This window comes from Tinamus guttatus, unplaced genomic scaffold, assembly GCF_059628265.1.
Source record: "Tinamus guttatus ecotype Peru unplaced genomic scaffold, ASM5962826v1 Tinamus_guttatus_pri_ptg000530l, whole genome shotgun sequence".
Taxonomy (NCBI): domain Eukaryota; kingdom Metazoa; phylum Chordata; class Aves; order Tinamiformes; family Tinamidae; genus Tinamus; species Tinamus guttatus.
Genome location: NW_028289064.1, coordinates 2,488,383 through 2,510,126, shown reverse-complemented (window position 1 = coordinate 2,510,126; position 21,744 = coordinate 2,488,383). Strand labels below are relative to the sequence as shown.

The window sequence follows — 21,744 nt, the reverse complement described above, 5'->3', positions numbered from 1 at the left end:
CGGTTTCTTCCAGCTGCCTGGGAATCTCAGGAGACTAATGTTCAAACAGGCAGCACAGCTATTTGGAAGGGAACAATAACGCCAAGAGACCCTTTCTCTCCTCATTGTGCTAGGAAAGCTCACCTGCTCAAAGTGAAGAGACAAGAATTACTGTCCGGAGGTGAAAAGTGACAAAACAGAATAAAAACAGGCGCTCCGAAAGCTGCTTAGAGGGGAGTCTCAAAATTGTGTGTATGTGTGCGTGCAAAGGACAATTGTTGCAAATCTGCTAATATATTTACCCATCAACCACATTTTTGTGACTATGTTCTAAAAGGTGTTTTAAAGAACTGAAAATTAAGCATGAGAATCTGTGCATGGCATGTTGGTTAAATTCATGCACAGAATTGTGAAGCACCTCAAACCCTCATTTGCAGCAGTTTCATAGGCAGGGCTATCTGTAACATAAAAAATTGACAAACCAGGATCCTGCTATTAAAACAAAAGTATGATGTGACCATTTTTGCTGCTTTTCACTCTGCAATTAACTACCTAAAGAGGATGTTACTAGCCAGTCACGTTTTTATCTTATCGCTGGTTCCACGTGTTTCACACTAAGCTACCCCGCGTTTGGAGCTCAGAGCTCCCAGCTGATGCCAAATCAAACACTTGTCCAAGAGCACTCGCAGCCCACGAGAACACTTCCCCTGTTTGATTTGTTACGCTTTTTAAAAAAGTATCAGGCAGATCTTAATCACATTGGGGAAGCCAGAAGCCAATTTATACATAATCTGATCATTAAGCCTAAATATTGCGTGTTTTTAGAACCGTCACACAGGTGACATGTACACCTGGAAAAGACAGGTAACAGCGATCACATTCGTATGAATACCCAAATCCACGACATACGCATGGTATTGAGAATGCAATTAATTTTGAAAAAAAAATAGAAATCCCTCACTCTCCTAGATCTTTACCTAATTCCATACTCATTTTAACACTATATCCTATTTTAGGCCCTATGCCTCTCCTTTCTGGCATCAGTCATTGTATCCTTTGAGCTCAGTTATTTGCATTAAGCATTTCTGATTTTGTTTCCAGAGACGCTCCAGATATAGGGCACTTGTGCAAACTGCTGATATTTTTAAAATCATTTATTAATGGTTGACTTTCTAGACGTGCGCGGTGTCTGTGACAGAAGAGCTGTGTTACTCTCCAAGCACACAGCACACACAGAGACAAGGTAGGATAGCTAAAGGCCTCAAATTTAGTAGCGATCGTTAAACACTTATTAATAATACCACATAAAGAGGATAATTCTCACTTTTTTTTTTTAAACCAAGATTTAATTTATCTGGATAAAAGCATTCCCCTGAAGCAAGCAACGGGAAACGCTACGGAATCAACCCAAGGCAGGGACAAACCTAAGAAGGACAAGGGACAGACGGAAAGTGATCGCAGCGAGGCAGAGCGCAGGAGCCGCGCGGCCTCCCGCCCCGCGGCGCTGGCGGCACCGGGCGCCTCCCCGCCCTGGCCCCGGCCCTGGCCCCGGCCCTGGCCCCGGCCCCGGCCCCGGCCCCGGCCCCGGCCCCGGCCCTGGCCCCGGTGCCGGTGCCGGTCCCGCTCCACCACCTGCGGCCGCAACTTTTCCCTCGCGCGCGTTCAAACGCGCTGCCGTAAAGCGCGCGTCTCCCCTGGCAACAAGGTTCCGGCCCGGCACTAGGTGTAGGAAGGTGATGTAAAAGTAAAACCACCCAGTGTCGTAAACCAGGTCCGGGGGGGAGGGCGGGCGGGCGGCGGGAGGGGAGGGGGGCGGGCGGGGGAGGAGGTGACGGGCGCGCTCAGACACCAGCGCGAGGATCATGGCGGATGGCCCCAGGTGTAAGCGCAGGAAGCAGGCGAACCCGAGGCGCAACAACGGTCAGTGCGGCCGCCGGGCCCGCGCCGCGCCGCCCGCGCCGCCCGCGCGGGCAGCGCCGTCCGGAGCGCGGCGCGGCGCGGGGGGACGGGGGCGCGGGGGGGACGCGGGCACAAGTAGAAAGTAATTTCGCTGCCGCCGCTCGCCGGCGGCGCGGCGCGCTCCGCACCGTTATATCCGCTACCTGGCGCCCGCCCGCCCGCCTCCCTCCTCCGCCTAGCGGTGCCTGCGCTCTGCGCCCGGGACCGTTACTCGCTGCCTCTGCCGCGCGCGGCGCCGCGGGCTCGGGCCGCCGCCCCGCGCGGGGGGGGACGCGGAGCGCGGCGCCCGCCGCCCCAACTCCCCCAAACTTGTTACCTGCGCGGCGGGGACCTCGCCGCGCGCTCCCCGCCGCGCGTCCCGGCCGCGCAACTAGTGCGGGGGACGGCGCGGGGACGGCAAGGGGAGCGCGGCGGCGGGTATCGATCCGGCCGGCGGGGGGACGGGCCCCGCGGCCGCCCCGGGCAGGGCCGCCCGCTCGCCGCCCTCCTGCGGCCGCCCGGAGCCCCCGGCCGCGCGGCGCTGCGCGGCGCTGCGGGCGCCGAAGTTTCTGCCTCCGCCGCGCTACCTGCTCGCGGGCAGCGGCGGCCGCGCAGCCTGCACAAGGCATTGGGTGCCCGCGGCCGCTTCCAGGGGCGCGGGAAGGTGCGCGGCCGAGGCGGGGGGACCCGCGCTCCGCGGAACGGCGGGGCTCGCGGCGCCTCCCCGCGCGGGGCGGCCGCGCAGCCTCCCCCGGCGGCCTGCGGCTCCGCGCGCGTGTCCTGCGCGGGGCGGCGTGGCGCGGCGCAGCGCCGCGGGGTCCCTGCCGCCGCCGAGGGGCTCCGCCGCCGCGCGCGGGCGCGGAAGTGCGTTTGCGTGGCCATTAATGTCCCTGCCCGCTAATCCTAACGGCTCGGGCGTGAGGCGGTTATAAATAACGGCCCTCCCAGCGGCGGGCGAGTTGAGTCCGTTCCTTGCAACTTAGGAGGGCTTCCTTGTTTGTTTTGTGTTCTTTTTTTTTTTCTCTCCTTTTCTTTTTCGCCTTGTGTATTTTATAGCAATTATTTTGGTTTATGTGCTCACATTATTAATATCTCATTCTCATGTAAACACATATTTAGCTGGTGATTTGGCTCTGTTAAAGGTAAGTTTGGAAAGTGCTTTTCTCTTTACCTAATTTGAAATGTTGATGATCAGAGAAAGGGGCTTTTCTTGTTGCTGACGACATGTGTGTGACATGTGAGTCTGAACCACCCAGCGCCTGTGCAGGAGCTGTAAACATGTTTACCTGAACAGGAAAGAAAACGGATTTTTCTCTTAAAGACCCACTGATACGAATATCATACTCTTAACCCGTATCAACAGATGACTTGAGAGGGAGGAATTCTCTGAAAAGCTAGATTTTGAAATCAACGGGGAAAAGAGATTCTTGATCGCTGCAGCAAATGGCAACTTGTGCAGGTAGAGAAAAAAAAAAAAAAAGATGGTGTTTAGTTTTCTCTTGCCTGCATGTCAGCCCCCTCCTGCCTGCTGCCCTCGTCCTCAAGGGAGGGATTTATTTACCGCGCTTGCTGTCAGTGTTTTTCCTTTGTGCTTAATATTAGAAAAATGGATTTGAGAGTGTTTGGCACAAAACGTTTTGTCTGCAGCACATATCACTCACAGAAAACAAAAGGTGAATAAGATGTGATGTTGTTGCAGGTATCTTTCATCTTCATCACTTTTGGACTTTGTCATTGCATCCTTTTATATATATATATGTGTATATATATATATATATATATAAAGCCTTTGAGTCTCTATCAACTAGTTTTGCTACACAGGATGTATGTCTTGTTTTAGGGTGGGTTTGGTTCTTCAGGAATTAAACCAACTTAAGTCATTGTGCATTGAAGCATCAGGATCAGTTATATAATAGATTCTGGATAATAGGGATTTCTCAGCAGTAGGTTTATGTTTGACTTGCAAATGTTTACTGAAGAAAATTGCTAGCAAAGTGTTAACCATTTAACCTTTGAAATAAACAGGTAAGAGACTTATTTTGCTTCCAAATCTCTGAATTCAGCTTTGCTCGTATAGATGAGTATTTTCTGTTAACCAAGGCTCAGCATACAGTAGATGTTTCAGCTCATTATAAGCTATATTACACATAATCTACCCTAATTGTATTCTGTTCAAATTGCCATTTTCCCTCCCTTTATACAGAGTGGGAGATCATTAAAGAGACACTGTGCTCAGCATCCAGTAAACCCCTTTAATAGTACTGGGCTGTGGCACCAAGTATTCTCTAATGCTGTTGTTTATGTGTTGATAACCAACTTAACACAGCTGTTCTTGTAGTGCAGCCCCTTCCCTCTGACCCCTGCATATTTGGGAGCCAGAACTTACGGCTGCCATCCTGGTATATTAATTGTAGCTGGTAAGAACGTCGTATCTTAACTCCAGAGCTGGTTCCTTTTCTGTCTTCTTTATTGGCCGCTATAGCAGAGCAGCAGAAGAGCTGATTGGTGCTGCCATTCAAACCTGCCCTTGCGAGAAAACCTGGCGCTTCAGATCACGTCTGAAGAAAACTATTCTAGTTCATCCTCCTAAATTTTGGCCAGTGCATTGAAATGTGCTCAGTGCATTGATAGAGTTAACGAAATGCTAAGGCAGTAGCAACGTTCTGACGAAGCAGAAAAATAGCCCTGCTACTCTGGCTCTTCCCCTCTGCCCTTCTCCCCCCTCAGCTGATAGACAGAGAGAAGGGAGGGCTGGGCTTGCTGGTCGTGTGCGATGTCACACTGTGCAAAGCCCCTGTGAATCTAATACAATCTCTATCAGCAAACTTTTCTGTTTTCTTTTGTAATTATGGTTCAGCTTTCAGGTTTGGGGTTATTCACTTAGTGTTTTGCATATGTATTATTTAGTTGTCTTACCTCATATTAAGCACAGCAAAACTAAAAATAATACATCTTGGTATTGAGCAATACAGCGAGTATTGCTCTCAAGTTGAACAGGCCGAATGTTCCTATACTAGAAGGTCAAGAAGAGACTATCAGCTTGATATATCCACATTCTGAAAATATCTTAAATATGCCTTCAGCTCCTCAGCTGCATTTTAGGCGCTGGAAAGATGAACATGCAAAGAGGAGTGAGTACTGCGTCCTGTCGGACACGTGTGAGGCCACATTTGGGTTTGGGTGTCTCCCTGACCCTTTAAGAAGCTCGTTACTGAAAGGTTAGCTTGCTCAAGGTAGAGTGCTGATTAGTTGCTTACAATTGGATTTTCTCCCTTTAAATTTTTATTATATAATCACTTAAAGTATACTTCTGCTACAAAGCTAAGGCCTGCAAGAAGCTGGAAGTGCCTTTGAGAACCCAGCCATACGGTGCCTTTCTGTTAGCTCCAAGGTGTTAACTACTGGCAGGATGTCAGGTGTTGGTGGCACTAGGATTGTAATATTCCATGTCATGCCTTTCTTCTTGTGTCCCTTCCCTTTCTTCTTTGCTAGGTATCGTGTTTTCACACCAGCAGTAATTTAAATTTGCAATTTGGGAATTAAGGAATGTAGCTCAAGTTAAAATTCCAGGCACAGTGGACAGGTCTACATGGGCAATGAAATTAGCTTTTTGAATCCAAGGAAATCTTCTCTCTCATATAAGGCAGTAATACTTTTTATTTTTAACCAGTGAAACGTAATGGGAGTATGTTTAAAAATGTCACCATCTTTTCATTTTTCTCTCAGTAATCCGTGCTTGTTACTAATGGATCTGAAGCAGACTGCTTTAAGATGATTAGCTACCCGAAACGGCCTTACAGGACTTGGATAAATGTGCTACTGAGAGAGGTGATGGAAAAATAGTGACTAGATGAAACTTTTGCTTAGAATGTGGGCTTCTGTATCAGAGAAGTCATTGGAGGAAATTTCTTAGCGTGATACTAGTTGAAAGTCGGAAGATGGTGCTTAGGTGTATTTGAACAGGAAACTTCCAGCAGAAAGTCTGCTGGACTCTTAACTCCTCCTGTTGACTCTTCTGGGCATTTTAACAGGTCTTTGCCTTTCTGAAACTGAGCTCTTTTCCTTGGTAATGCAAGGAGAAATTAGTTCCAAGGCCTCCATTTCAATTATCTGTCCTTTTCCCAGTTGTGAGTGGAGTTGTGGTATTGATGATTTATTCCTGTGCGTGGGTGGGTGTGTATTTTGGGTAATCAAAAGTATACATATCTATGCTTTGCCTTTCTTCATGTAGAAACATTGGTTTTAATAGGGTATAAAATGCCAGAAAGGGATGGTAGATGTTTTTAACATGCACAGGACTGTATTGCTATGGTCAAAAAGTAAACTGAAACCTCATAGAAACATTTTTTAACTGATTTTGAGCAACTGGTCTCTATTGCAGGGGAAACTACTAGAACTACAGGATCTACCCACATGGGTAGATGTTGCTTTTAAATTCAGTCATTATTCTTATTTATCAGGGATACAAGCTCACTGCTTTCAGCTCATTAGCTGTTTTTGAGATACCTCAAAAGCTGACACTAGTTAATTGATTTTTACAAGCAGATTAGTACAGTGACTGTAAGTCCACTATTTTACAGTGCATATTATGCCTCTGGAGGTTGGAGAGATTCTGTCTGTGACAGGTTTCACACAAAAGTGTAAAATGAGAGCTTGAGAAACAGATGAGTTCTTGATTTGACAGACTTTCCTGCTGACTTTCCAATACAGCTCTCTATCAAGTCCCAAGTGCTTAAGACCGGTGAGGGGAGCCAAATTCCTGAAGTTCTGGTCCTGCTTACCTACGCTTCCAGACGTGCTCACCAGTGAGGATCTTCCCTGTTATGGACAAAAAAACAGCACCTGGCTCACAGCTATGATCTCAAATCTTTGGTACTTCACCCTGGCAGCTCTAACAGGCCAGGAATTTTCAAGAACTGCTTTCTCAAGTGACTTGCCCAAGGTCACGCAGGAAGTCCATGGCAGGAGCTGAGTATCAGTCCATGTTTTATCATCAAGACTGTCCTTTTATTTAGTTTGATCTACAGCCTTAAGGAACAGATTTGTCACTTAAGCAGTTGTTATTCTTTTCTGTTTGAATGTTTTTAACTTGTTTGTATTTATAGTCTTGAAATGCTTGTACTTTGAGCAATCAAGCAACAGTATCAAAATCCAATAAAAATCAAAATCCAATTGAAAAATCAGTAAAGAGAAACTTAAGGTGGAAAACATCTCTACCAAAAATATTTCAGTCAGTGTGATGAAGAAGTGTGAAGCAGTGATGAACCACAGAAGTAGAATTTTTTCTTTTGGCATTTTTTTTATATTCCCAAAACCTAGGTGGGGAAAATTGTGAACATAGAATAAAACAGGAGGGAACTTCCTCATGGGAACCTCCATCGTTACCATGCAGATCCCTCTGTGCTGCGCAGAGCTTAGCAGAGACCGCTTGGGCTGGGCACAGCTGGTCTGAGCAGCCCTTGGTTTTGCTGGGGCGACAGCAGCTAAAGGAGAGCCGCTGACACAAGGCTGCGCTTCCTGACGCTTGAAGCTGACTGCTTGCTAAACAAAAAACCAGAACTCCTCCTTCGAGCAGAAATCCCCTAAAAACATGTCCATGAGGAGCAGGGTTTAGAAGGTGTGCTTGCGTGGAATGAACACGTGCCACATCCAAGTTTTACCCCTGATGCTGGTCCTCGGAGAGGGACTTCCAGTGCAGGCTGTGATGACTCCCGCCTGGAGGGGCCTGGGGAGCGTGAGGCAATGCGTGTGTTGGGAGGTTACAGCTGTCTAGCTCACGGGTGGTTGTAGTCACCAGGCACTGCAATACATAGTTAGGACAGAGACTGTTTCTTGTTTAGAGAATTGCCCTTTGAAATTAAGGAAATCAGACACAGAGAGGAAAGGAATGTCTGTATAAATGGTTACCCAGAGAAATGTGTGGGAGGAAGGGAGAGTGGAATAGGAAGTAGCCTGATTCTCATTCAAAACCCAATATCCTATTTCTGACTCATCTTGTTGATCTGTCAAGGAAAGATGAATCTGGTCCCTGGTTGGCTGAACAAGAAGGTCTCAGTGGGAAGTAGCTTTGACCTTACTTGGCCAGTTTATACCTTGAAACACTAGAATTGGTGGGTTGAGGCTCCTTGGAGTTTGTTTCTGCAGCTCATGGGCAGATGCGTAGAAATATCTCATCAGACTTTATTTGCGTTTTTTGCCGGTTGCTTTTCTAGTGTCGTATTTTTAACTTATTGGAAAGAGTAACAGAAGCTTGAGTATTTATAAACTCTTCGCTGTTGTATACCATAGCTCATTTTCCCTTGCTTGCTGTCTTCTTTTAAAGAAGGACTGCAATTATTTTAAGTTTTCCTTTTGTATTAAACTTCAGTTTTTGTTTAATAATCTGTTTGGCACTTCTTGTGTAGATGAGCAGAACTCCTGCCTGACAGCCCGGTTAAACAGAAAGACCAGTCCAGAAGAGTGAGACTTGACTGATAAATATACTGAGTGCAGTGAAATGCAGCACAACTTTATAAATCTATTTCAGTACTCCTGAGGAAAATGCTGCCCACATCACCACAGTATCTAAGCTCCTTTCAGTTGGTAGAAGTATATGTAATGAGTCTTATCTTCTGGTAACTGTCTATACATCTGATTCTTTGTCTAAGTGTCTTGCACAACAACTTAACTTTCACGTGTTATGGAGATAGGTAGTAGAGCTGAAAGAGGAAACTTCTTAAATTGGAATCTCTACATATGGGCCAGCTGGATAGTAATTTAGTGGTAAACATATAAACCAAAGTTGTTGGAATTGTAGGTCGGTCCCAAAGGAACCCCTAAGAGAAGAAAGGCTTTATAATTGTCATTTATGTGGTTTTTTTTTTTTTTTTTCTTTTAATGCCATTACCGTAACATAGCTACGGTAGCATCTTTTTTTCTTAGTATGTGTTTTTTTTTTTCTTTTTTTTTCCGGTTCAATAGAATATGCATTCTCATCTTTGAGATGTTAATACTGTTTGAAAGCAGCTTTATTCAGTTCTCTCTTTTTCAGCTGTCACTCTCAGCTGTCACAGTCTCTGTCATGTAAGGACTTTACCCCTGTTGCTGCAGAGCGGTCGGTTAGCAACTGCTGTCACCCAAAGTTTAAAACCTGAAAACTGGTGTCCTTTGTTGCTTTCCTTACGAACGTTTACTTTCTTTTTGGTATGATCTCCCTCATTCTTCTGCCTTGAATATATTCTACCTGCCCTTCTTTTAAAGACTCACAAAGGGCAAATGGACATGTCTGATGTGGAGTATATTCTCCCTGAATTTAGGGGATCCGGTTATGATTCTATATTGTGCGTAGGTATCATTCCATTTCCTCCAATTAGGATTTTGAGTATGATTAGTAACTAGTCCTTGAGTAGAAGGACATGTAAAATTAATTCTCCGAGCACGAAGAAACCCATATATTGTCATGGAACAAACTCATATGAATAGTATCAGAAAGAAGAGACTGTTAAGGAAGAAGTGTTGTTTCTCTTGGACTTTAAGCAGATATCTTGTGTCTTTGTCCAAGTTCTGTTTTTTAGCTTATCACAAGTCAAGTTTTAGAACAGGAACACTGGAGAAGCAGGTGAGAGCACAGGAGAGAATCAGCTCAAACAAAGCCTTGCACTGTGGTTCTGGAGGTGACTTTCCTTGAATGAAGCGGTTAAGACTGATGTGGTAGAAAGGGGTGTAAGTATTCTCCTTGTTAGGACCAAATACTGTCACTGGACCAAATGGGTCAGTGAAGCCAGACAACACTTTCAGTTATTGTGATAGGAAATGATTTTATTATTTCAGCAAACATCTCTTTTCATCCTGACAACTGACAGACACTGAGGGCAGTTTTGTCTATTCCATTTTGTAGAGAGATCAGTCCACAGAGTGTGTATGGGAGACAGCAAAATGAGATTACAAAACATTGCAAATGTGGCATGATTGAAAAAGGCCTGGGGAAATCCATTTCATCTGGCAGAGTGGAGGGAGGGGAGAAAAGTGGAAACTAAAGAAGAAAACTAACAGCTCAATTGCACAGCCTAGATTGCTTTCCACTCAACTGGTGGAGTTAACCCGTCAGGAGCCGTTTTAAATAAATGAATAAATAAACCATCCCGACACCCCCTCTCCTCTCCATTTAATCTACTGTGTTTTTATTTAATTTCTAAGGACATAGGGAGGTGAGTTGTCCATCTTTACCTCTTCCTAAATATACTTGTGTTTGAACACGTCCTCAATGTCGTCAAGCATTTCTTTTCTTTCAGGTTTATTTCAGATTTCCCTTCTTCCCGCCTCCTGTTCCATTTTATCCTTTCTTTGAGGCTCTTTTATGACATTTACAGTAAGTGATGTAAAGTTTCAGCCTTGAAAGGAGGATACAATTCAGACTCTGTAAGATGTTTAATCTTCCATCCAATTCTACTGGTGTCTTTCCACAGGCTTTCCTCTGTTACTAGTATTTACCAAGTAGCCATACTGGGAATATAAGCAAAGCAGAACTAGTGACACGCTGCTAGATTCATTCTTATATTTACTGTTAACAGACCTGTGAACAGTTGGCCCTGCGAAGAGAGTGAGGTGGCAAATAAGGACTTAAGGCATGTTTGATGTTTTAATGACTGGTTTCTTTCCCTGCTTTTGTCCCTTCCCTTTCCTTCCAAAGCATTTTCATTTGAAAAACTAAGGTGTGGTCATTGGGCATATCTGTTCAGGACTTCCAGTAATTTTTTTCTGCTGGCTGACGAGCTACATCATAATTATGCATGCAAATATAGTATTTTTTTCTTTTACCTCTACATGTGGGAGAGAAAGATAAGGCTGCAGAGCACCACCAGGGATGGTGTTGCAGTTGGGGAGGTGCTACAGATGGTTGTCAAAGTAGAGAAGTGCTCCTCTTCTGTGACCCTTGCCCTAATGGGGGATTTCAGAACTTTGTTGTCCCCTAGGTGTCCAGAAAACACAGTTCTTGCCAAATTCAAACTCTGTCTTTGAGCAGATTTTTGGAAGACTTGCTGCAATAATATGTTTGAGACACTAGCTATTTTAAATGTTGAGAATGAATTTGTGTTTACTTTTGGAATTCCTTGTGTGTGTGTTTATTTTTTTTAAATTATGGTCTGTATCTTAATCTGCTAGGTTAACTTAAATATTCGCTCTAGTAACAGAAGGTAAACTTCTGTGGTTCGTAACAGTAATGATACTAGATCTGTGGAGACTATATTCTATGCAAAAGACTGTTCCGACAACTTCAGCTCTTCATGGTAAGGCTTTCCTTGCCACTTTTCCAGATTTTTAAATTGAATAACATATCATATTTCCAATACTTTAAAATGTCTTACAAAAAAAAAAAAGAAAAGGTGGGTAAAACAGAATCAGATAGATTTTGCAATCAAAATAACAGGAAGTTGTTTCTGTGCAAAAATAGAAAAATTACTTGGACAGAAATAAGAAGCAAAATTGAATTGGTAGTTATAGCATAGGAAGGAGGGAGTACTTCCAGTGACATATGATACAGTGTGACATGGTGTAGTTTCTGTAGGACAGCGTGTGTGATCAGTCCTTAAGTGAACAGCATGCAGAGCTGATGCAGTTGCACGCTCACAAGGGCCTTCTTCAAACATAAACCAGGTTCACAATAACTGCATGAGTCCAGCAGCAGGGAGAACCAGTGGCATATTTTCTGTGAGTGAAGGCAATTCACACAGGAGTGACAAGTTTAGCTTTCCAATTGCAAGGGATGCAAATAGACTGCTTTGAATAAAAATCACGATGCTTAACAGAAGCTTGCCAGCCTGGTGGGGAGTCTTACAAGGTGTTTGATGGAAACTGTCACTCGCAGGTCTGCTGCTGAAATAAATATTTCTTTTGCCAGTGCTCTACCTTTGACTTGGAAGCTTTCCTTTTAAAAGAAGTGAAATATGTCTGAATTCCAGTACGTATGGGCGTTTTCCTCATTTTGGTATGAAATGGCAGCTTTCTGTCTTTCCCCTCCCAACAAATGAGGGTCCCCGTTTGTGCAGCGTGGGTATGCAAAAACAAACAGGATTAGTGGTTTGCATGTGTGTTCTTGCATCACTTTGGGATACAGGAAAAAAAAAAACATTTTTTTAAAAATATTTGAATTCTTCTTTAGGTAAGAAAAGAAAGTGATGAAACTGAAAACTTGCCAAATACCTTGTTCTAGTAGTTTACTTACTATTTCTTATGTTTAGCCCTTATAGTTCATTTTTCTAATTTCCTCCAGTACTTTTTTAAGCCTTTTCAGGCCCTATGTAGTAAATTCTCAACATAAAGTCATAAACATTATCTTGTAAGTAAGCTGATAAGATGTACAAACCTGGAAGGCTTTACTTTACCTTAATGTAAACTTCACAGTCACTCCCCTAAAGCCTGGAAGCACTAACATGCTTTTTTTAAAGTTTATCCAGCCTTGCTCGTCACTTTGAAATGTGGTTATGCCCTCCTTTAACCACAGAAGAGGTAAGTAGGGCTGCAGTCAGATGCCTGTGTGTGTCTTGTTGGTTCATGGGAAAAATATTTTCACTGGGAATATAATGGGAATGGGGAATATTTTCACTGGGAATATAAAATATTTTCACTGGGAAAATATTTTGGAGCCTGAGCACGTGTGGGGAGAGCACGCATGGGGAGAGCGCGCGTGTAGCCGCGTGTGCCGCTTTCCTGCCTTTCCCTTTTGTGTGTCAGGCTCCTGGCTGATGGCAGATTAGCCCTCTGAATGTGGGCAGCAGAGTAATAGGCAGAGCAGAATGCCCCAGGCTTCCTGCATACAATAAAATGATTCCATTACAAAGCAAAAAATGACAAGGCTGCTGTGTAGTATATCTCTATTGGAGAGAATAGCCTTTGGTTTGTGATCATGTTAATGGCTGTAAAATAAACTACTTTTTGTTCTCCAGCTGTCATGCTGCTGTGTGCCTCACAGACTACTGCTGAAGTTCCTTCTAACAGGGTAATAACCTGGGAGCCAAGTGACTGAAGTACTTCTCTTTACCTCCATTGTGTGTGCGTGTGGGAGAAGGAAGGGCAGAGCAGGACAGTTCAATTGCATTTGCAACATGCAGGTGTCTCCAATTTTTATTTCTAATGTTTTGATTAGTTACAGGGTTACATAATCTACTCTGCAGAAGTGTGTTCGGTTTATTAAACCTTTTGGAAGATGTGCTAATACCTATTTGAAGGAAACTGGACCAGAAACATAGCTAAATAAGGTAGAAAGAATCCAGATGTTAGAGGAGGATATTAAATAAAAAGTTGTAGTAGCTGAGCAGATTAGAGGCAGAAGCCTATGTGCAGAAGCACGGGAGCAGAAAAAATAGCTAGCATTCCTATCAAGGTTTTGACAGCTCTGCTTCATTCCCACTATAAAAATCTGCTGTTTGAAAGGACTTTGCTTTCTGCAGTTTCCTCTATGCATGAGTAGCTGCTCTTGCAGATGCTCAGAGTAGTTACCCACTTTGCTTCCAGCTACATGTCTTGGGTAAAACATTTTCTTTATTCTGTGGCAAGTATTTTGCTCCCCCCTGCCCGCAGCACACACGCACCGGGTGTTCTAGTTGCTCTAAATGGAGGGTCTTCCTGCATAGCATCTGCTCAGGAAATGAGGACAGTTTCTGAAATCTGCCTGGGCTTCCAAACTAGCAAGCAAGTCAGCATAAAAGCACATTAATATGTAGAAGATGGAGGAATTGTTAAAACTTTTAAAATATGTCCTAAATGTTTAATTTTACGAAAAACCCTTGCCTGACATATTTTATTCCGTCTTGCCTGCTGTAGTCATCTTTTCAGTACATCCCTGTGGATACAATGATTTGCCTAAAATAACTCTGGTCACCTACGCTTCACTTGAACAACTTTATGTAGAGTATACAACTATAATAAATAAAATGGAAATACCAGTTTCTTTGTTTTCTTATTCTGTCTGCTCCTGCCTGGGCTACTTGTGTCTGTTCTGGAATTGTGCTTCCATGGGTATGTTATGTCCCTTGAAGATCTCTTTTTAGTTGTTCTTGTATTTCCACAGTTCTTCTGCAGTATTCTGGATCCTTGTTTGAGGGCAGCCTTCCTCAAAACGTTGTTGTCTGTTTTCTTTCCGTCTCCAGATGAAATACCTCCTACTCCCCAAAAAGAACCCACAAACTCAACAAGGAATTAACTGAGGTGGAATTTGGGATTGATTATTATTAGTGTTTGGGAGTTGCTGGTCTCTTGACAGCAGTGTTAATTCATTTTGTGTGTATTTTTATTTTGAAGCTTAGAATTACTTGTGTGATCGCTTGTACTTCTTATGGCACTGAAAACTGTCTGCATTTGAGCGAAGCTGGTAGTAAAACAAAAGCTTGGTCACCCTCTTGAGTGATTGATTGTCTGTAGATAGAAACAACTAAACAACTTTTGTTTCCATCTAAGTCATGTTCTAAGACTGGCTTAAAGTGGCCATTCTAAGGCTAGTTTATTAATAGCAAGGATCACTGAGGTCTTTTTCCTCTTCCCCTCTCTACTTCCCCCGCACTCTGCAATCGCTGTGATTTACACTGGAAAGTAACCAGCATTTGCAGTCACAAGTGGCAGTGGTCACTGAGGGATTGTGAAGCTTTCAATATAGGTAATGCAAGGACATTTGAGTGAAAATATGTAAGTCAGCTCGGTTATGGGGAGGGAGGGGGCAATTACATGTTTTACAAATTCTCCAACATCTGTAATTTAAATTGCAGTATGGAAGACAGCGTATTGCACATGAACACAGCTTCCCTCAGCTGCATTAATGACGTGAGCAGAAATTCTTGAACTATTCTTGTCTTCCATATGATCTTTATAATTGCAAATTTTGTAGAGGAGGAGGTTGCTGCCCTGGACAGGCCTGGCCTTAGACCGATTTGATGGTTGTGCCTCAAGGGGAGGTGGTTTTCAAAACAGGAAGATTACAGGATTCCAAGCATAAAAAATGGTAAAGCAATTGGAAGCTCAGTTTACCTTTCTAGGGGAAAAGTAGGAAATACAGTTTTCATTATCTTAAAAGTACTTAGGTGATAAAGGAAGAAAAAAAGGAAGAACTGTCTTCCTTTGGCAGAGTTTTACTTGTGATCTTTTTTAGAGCCCCAAAAACCTGGCACTTGAACTAGAAGGGCCACTTGCTCCAACAGCTGATACCAACAGTGCAGTAGCTGGGTAAAATATGGTGTCTGAGAAAAGTCTGCAGGTTGGAGAGGTCCTATTGAATAAACTTGTATATGTGGCATCATTCCAAATATTCATAAAGCATTATATGATACGGAGGGGAAAGAACTGTAAGTTCTTGCTTCCCAAAGTTGCATGGTTGCTCATGTCTGATGGGAGTGCTGCAGTGTGTCAGTCTGTGTCATCTGGCCACACTGTAGTCTACCTACAAATGTCTCTTTCAAACGGGTCTACTGTAACCCCAAAAGTTAGAGAGTTTTGCTGGGTCTTTGTCCACACTACTTAGCTAAAGAGCAAGTCCGATTGAAGTTCTACTGAAGAACACTAGTAAAATGTCTTCCTGGTCCTCCTATATAGGACTTTCAATTTGGACAGCTCTTGCACTGATATTTAAAATCACTCTCTCAATTTTCATCAGTTAAATATTGATAGAACAGAGTTGGGATCCTAAGGTTAGGGCAACCTAATTATGGCTACTAGAGTTGTGGTATGTCTACGATGATGAGTTTAATTTGTCAGCTGCTTTCCGTGGGTCAAACACATGTGTTGTGCGTGCGCTGCAGTTTGGCTCTGCCTGCACTGGGGGCAGGTTGGGGACTTTCCTCGTGGGCACCTGAGTTCCAGACCTGCTGTGCAAAAAGGGCAGTTGCAAATTTGTGCCTGCTTTAGGAGAAATAGATTTATTCTTATGTGATTTCTTTTGGTGGGAGGGAGAAGATAAATTTAATAAATAAAGCTACCACCTCCTGGAGCAATGTTTTTATTTACTGAAGTACTGATGTACTCTTTATGATCTGAAACATGGGGTTATACTTTTCTGCACCTCAAGAAAAAAGTTTCAGTGCTTACCCAAACCAAGGAACTGTTTGCAGACCGGCCAGCAGAATTGCTACTCTCTTAATTGCATTGATAACTGCAAGTACTGGCTTAACCTTTTCATGATATAGCCTGGTGCTTAAGGACTTTAGTCAAGGAGATGATCAAATGTCATTGTGGTCTAATGGCAGTCTTGTCAGAACCGCTAATTGTTCAGGTCCTGCTGGCACTTGTAGTCTTTGTCTTGGCGGATGTCATTCAGAATTAGGGATGTGGGTCATGGATGGTGTGGATCACCTTTTCTTAAGTTCCAAATATTCTGTACTGCTTTGTGAAACTGGAACCAACCCCCCCCCCCCCCCCGCCCCTGCTGTGCCTCAAAGTGTTCTGCAGAAATGAGAGTCCTGAGAACTGCTTTTTCCTTTGAAGAATAAATTAGTATCTGATTTAATAGTGTGCATGTGTTTGGTTTTGTTTCTTTTTTTCTCAAGAATTCCACTATACAAGGAGTATCTGTAATCCTAGTTTACATATAGTCACGTTTTGGTATTGATATTTATGTTATTCAGATGTATTGAATTGCTTCATAGTAGAATTACTGAAGCCCTTATGCCAGTGAAATGTATAGATTAATAATGTTTCTTTGGTGCCACTGCAATACAAATATAAGGTCCTAAAATTGACCTACAGTATTTCCAGTATTATCTGGAAAGCAGTTTCTCGATATCTACTAAAGGAGGAGGGAACACGAGGCTGCTGTTCCATCCACCTTTGTGAGCTTAAAACAGGAATTTGCTGAAGGTTGTTGGAGGAAAAAGTAATATTGACTAGAGCATCCCACACCTTGGATCATAATCCATGTGGCAAAGGCTTCCTGAAGACAGGAGCCACTCTTACACCTTCTCTGACATTGTCCCCTTTCACTTCTGGCTCCAAAGCATCTATGCAGCATTACAGAAGTTTGGGGAAATGAGGTCCTCCTTAGTTTCTGTTAAGCTAGGCATTGAAGTGAAAATGGCTACAGCTTTTTTTTTTTTTTTTGCTACTTCTGGGCTTATGTTCCATGCAAGGACCTGGTCTGTAACTTCATTTTCACTGTGTTGCTGGGCCTACTTGCATCCTGGGGACCCCAGCCTTGTGAGATTTCTATTCTCTATTTAGAGAATCACTTCAGAGGCAAACATTGCAAACCCTCATATGTTTCCTTATCTTTAGTAGTTTGTTATTATGAGAAGCTAAAATGCACCTGTGCCACATTGCTGTCTGTCTTGGTACAGGAGCTATCTCTGTCATGCTGTTAACACAGCTGGCTGAGGACTTCAAGGAATCAAGTGTCCAGATTTCCCTATCCTAGTATTACTGCTACTAGTAACTTAGTTTAACTCATATTTTGTGTCCTATTGCCAGGAAGGTGCTTCCTCCTAATCATGAAGCCATACAAGGTTTTGCGAGAGTCTGAGTGTTCTGGAGCCGAGGTAGCTGCTGTCAGGCTCTCTGGGAGCTTGAGACGAGCTGTGATTCAGCTGCCTGAGTATTCATGTTTATGTCTCTTAAGCAGTGGAGGGAATCCAGATCCACATCACCTCTAGCTGCTGCTTTAAAAGGACGTGGCTCCCTTTTCCATATCTGTGTCAGCAAGTACCTGTGGCATGGAGATCCCTGTCTCATACCCACGGGCATCTCGGATGACATTGGACTCTTAGGTCGAGCAACTTCCTGTGCTTCTCATTGTCATTTGTAGAAGTGAAATACTGACCACAGCTATGAAGAAAGTCTATTTTACAATAGTAAAATAGTGTGATGTAAACTAATCTGTGTGCAGACTAACCCACCTCGTGCCGATGGAGATTTTAAGGGTTTTCTGCCCCACCTCCATGGTGGACTGAAGGAAGGAATTAAGATATGCAGAGCTGTAGTGTATTTTCATCCCCTTCCTTCCCTCCCTTCTCTTCTCTCAAGGAAGTCTGCTTTAGCAATAAATAAATAAATGTGTGTGGGTATATGTATGTATATATATATATTTAAATAAACCATTTGATTATCCCTGCTGTAAGAATAGAGAGTTTAGATTTCTTCGAGCAGTTTGTACAAGTCTGAAGACCTGTGTGAATTTTGCAGCACGCATCAGTGGACGTGTTGCAGGGAGGAACTCTCTAATTCGGTAACTTGCAGAGTGGAAGGCAGTGTGGGAGCGCGCCGCTCTGTAGTGCGTGAGAGCCAGGAGTATCGAGTTCTGTTTCAGGGAAGGCTCGTGGGCACAGATCTGTTCTTATGTCCTCTGAACTAGCATGTGCTTGCTGTTGTATTAGCTCCTCATTCATAGGGGTGCTGGAAAACTGGTTGCCACCGCCAAAAGCATCTTGATGTTACTGCTTTTGCTATTCTGAACTTTTGTCAATACCTGTGATGTTACTTTTTATTATGTCTTATTCCTGCATACTCTACCAATCACTTTCTTAATGAGCATCAGATAATGTTCAGGATATTATAAAAGTCCCACCTATTCAATCATGGTATGGAAGTGAAAAGATTAATCATGTTGGTGTGAATGTCTACTAGTTTTGGAATATTTTCAATTTCGCAGCTCACTTTGGTGGCCATCAGGTAGTTTAGCAGGGAAGTTTACTCCCATTTGGAGAGAAGCAGGGCCTGTCCTGGCTTTTGATTTCTGCTTCTCAACATCATAATATCCTGAGGAAGAACAGGGTTTGTTATGGGGTTTTTTTTTGCCTGCCCCTGCCACCTCCTGTCCCAAACCTTTTAGTGGTGTGTCCTTGCATTTGATGTTTTTTTCCTTTTCTGCAAGTTGGACACTCATGGAAAACCTGTCACGTATGGGTTGCCATCGAGGCACGAGGGCTCTGGAACAAAATATTCAGTCTTCAGATGACATCAGACTCTTATTTAAAATGGACTCTTCTTTATTCATGGGGGAAGGGTGTAGATTAAAATCGCTAACAGGCAGCTGGATGTTCGCGAGGACCTAGCCAGAAAGAACGAGCAGGTTTTGTGCTTCCTTGAGGCATATATGCCTATTTGTGAAATGGATAAAGCCTGGGGATTCTGCCTAAAGATTGTTTAAATTAATGCCTGAGTATGTTAGACGACAGAACTCAGTGCAGCTCATTTGTATCGGCCAAGGGAGCGCATCCCACGAAGCCCACGCCGTCTTGCTGCTTCCTGGAGGAGCAGCCGGCCGTGGCTTCTGCGCCTGGGGTACCAAATTGGACACATGAGTGGAACCTCAAGGAATAAAGGCTGCTTTTGGCAGAGGCACTTAAATGAGGCACTTAAATGCCCTGGCACAGGGGATGGGGTCGTAGGGCAGGTGATGCTGTATCATTCTGCTTTACAGAAGTTGGGACTGAGAAGCAAAGCCAGTGAAGCCAGTGTTGCTAGCAAAGCTGCAATGACATGTGTGTTTGCCAGCTACAGAAATCCAGCATCCTTATGGAAAATCACTTTCTGTGATGAAGTGAGCCTGAGATTTGCTCCTAGTGAAGAATTCAGCTTACCGACAGTCTAGTGGCAGCACTATGCTATATTATGCAAAATGTATACAGGCATGTATTTGTTCTTAGGAATACACTGACTTAGAAATGCTCCTTTTTTTTTTTTTTTTTTTTTTTCCAGTAAATAGAATAAAAACCAGCAACTTGTTTGCTGCGCCGTGACCTGCTGTGAGGGCCAGGCCTGCAGGTCGCTGGGCTGCTCACTGGGCCTGCCCCTGTGCGCTCAGAGCTGCGGCTCCGAGGAAACCGCTCGTGGTCCCGCGCGACTCCTGCTTCCCAGCGGGTTTGTCCTGCCGCTCCCCCGCTTCCTGCAGCCCCGAAGCTGCCCAGCCCGCCTCTGAGTCGCTCTCGTTTCCAACTTCAGACATCAGGAATGGGTGTTTGGAGGCTCGAGCAATAGTTGATAAACTAAGCAATCATTGAAAAGTTATTAAACAAGACCTTTTTTGAGCTCTTCGACAAGCAAAGTGATTTAAATGTAGTGTTTTTTAATACTGAAATCAGCTGGTCAACCTTTAATTACTTGACAAATAAGTACTTTTGAAAGGGGAAGCTGAATAAATGCTTTATCCAGAGTTCTTTCTATCAAATAATAATATACTTCAGATGAATAATGTTAGCTGTCATCAAGACTTCCAATAAAAATAAATAGATATTTATTTTTAGAGTAATTTAGAGATTATGCCAGTCATGAGGATTAAATGTTTGTCCAGAAGCGGTGGTGTCTGAGCTGAATGCAGCTCTTGGTGGCTGACAGCAGTACCCGTCGGTGCCTGTGCTCTGTGTGTGTGTGTAGGGTTAAACCAGTCCGGTTTAAATCCTAGCAAGCAGCAGCTGAACTGCTGCGAAATGACCTCTGACATAGGGACCCATGAATGCCCCAAGTATGATTTCACTTTCAGCACGTTCTTTGTGAGTCTCAATGCTTGTCAAATCAGATGTGTGTTTAGCCCTTTTCACTGCATGTGCTTGGAGGGGGAGGACAAAGCGCGGGTCACCGCGGCGTAATCCCCGCGTTTATCTTGGTCTCCTTGAGCGGCGCTGGGGGATGGAGGTGCTTTTCTTCCCGAGGTGAAAGTGCAAGCAGAGTGTAGGTAGCCCATCCGTCTTTTCTTCCAGGCTTTCCCAGCGGCCTGGCTGGCCTCTCCTCACATCCTTGCGCTGTGGCAGGGCTGACTAGGCGCAGCGCTGGGCGATCCCCGTGATTTGCTGTTTGTTCTGCGCGTCTCTGGGCTGCAGCTGCGGCACCTTTTGGCCGATGTAAACAAACGTGGGGAGCTGGTCTTGGCTCACACGCAGAAACGGGTGTGTGTGACGCTCCGCGTTGTTCTGAGCTTACGAAGCGGGAGGGGAATTCACGGCGTTTTTTGTACTGCAACTACTTTTGTTTTAATGCATTTTTATTTTTTTAGTGGGATGAACAACTTGTATATTCACTGCACGTTAGCTACAGGTTTTTTGCTTTTGCAGGCTGTTAGTCACTCCTCAATTGAGTGTGACTGAATCTCCTCTTACCCATTAAAATTGGGAAAGCCTTTGTCCCCGGCTTTTTGCAGGGTTACCCAGAAAAGAGTAGCAGAGCTCTGCTGAGTTCTTACAGAGTTTTTGTGGTATTTTTAACTCGCACTCCTGTGCAAGATACACTTCCCAATACAGACTTGTTTCTGGAGCAGTCTGAATGGGCGACCGCGCTGTGGTGTGTGGAGGGTGAGCGGGTGGGAGGCCGGATGGCACCAGGCCCCGATGCGGCATGGTTTGCTCGCGGCTCCGCGTGCAGCGTTTCCCAAGCAAAGCGCTGCTCAACGCGGAGCGCAAGGAGGCCGCCTGTCACCGGCGCCCTGAGGGAGATCTCTCCACTTGCAGCTTTTCAGCTTGTGGCGATATTTACCCTGCATGTTCCGAGGCTTTGCCTCAAACAGTTTAGCACTTCTGCGTTAAAAAAAAAAAGCCACTACCAAAGCTCTTGGGGGAGCGTTTCCTAACCCAACACCTCGACTGGTATTTTGCACCTCGCGTGTGTGCTTGTTTTGTTTCTTCTTTTCTGCTTATTTTTTAATCAAAATCTGCAAAGTTCATTTTAGGGAAGAGGTGAGTTTTGGTTGTGTTATTTTTATATATGTATATATTTAAGGGCTTTCAAATCAGGAAATAACCTGCCTTCGTTACTCTTAGAGTTTTAAAAATACAGTAAGCAACAAGCTTTTTTGTTCTTTTGTTTTCTTAACTAAAGAATCTAAGGTTGATTCTGAAAGTATTACTGTGCATTTTGTTTTTTTGGACTATACTTTAAAACTTGACG

The 21,744-nt window shown here is 44.0% G+C and overlaps 1 protein-coding gene across 1 annotated transcript in view; it reads left to right on the top strand.

Annotated features, from left to right (window-relative positions):
- Window positions 1–1,801: 1,801 nt before the first annotated feature.
- ZEB1 (zinc finger E-box binding homeobox 1) overlaps window positions 1,802–21,744 on the top strand; it is a 109,759-nt gene continuing 89,816 nt past the window's right edge. Inside the window, exon 1 of the mRNA XM_088533991.1 lies at window positions 1,802–1,899. Within this exon, the coding sequence (XP_088390117.1) occupies window positions 1,842–1,899 (58 nt within the window). The 5' untranslated portion in view covers window positions 1,802–1,841. The remainder of the gene's footprint in view (window positions 1,900–21,744) is intronic.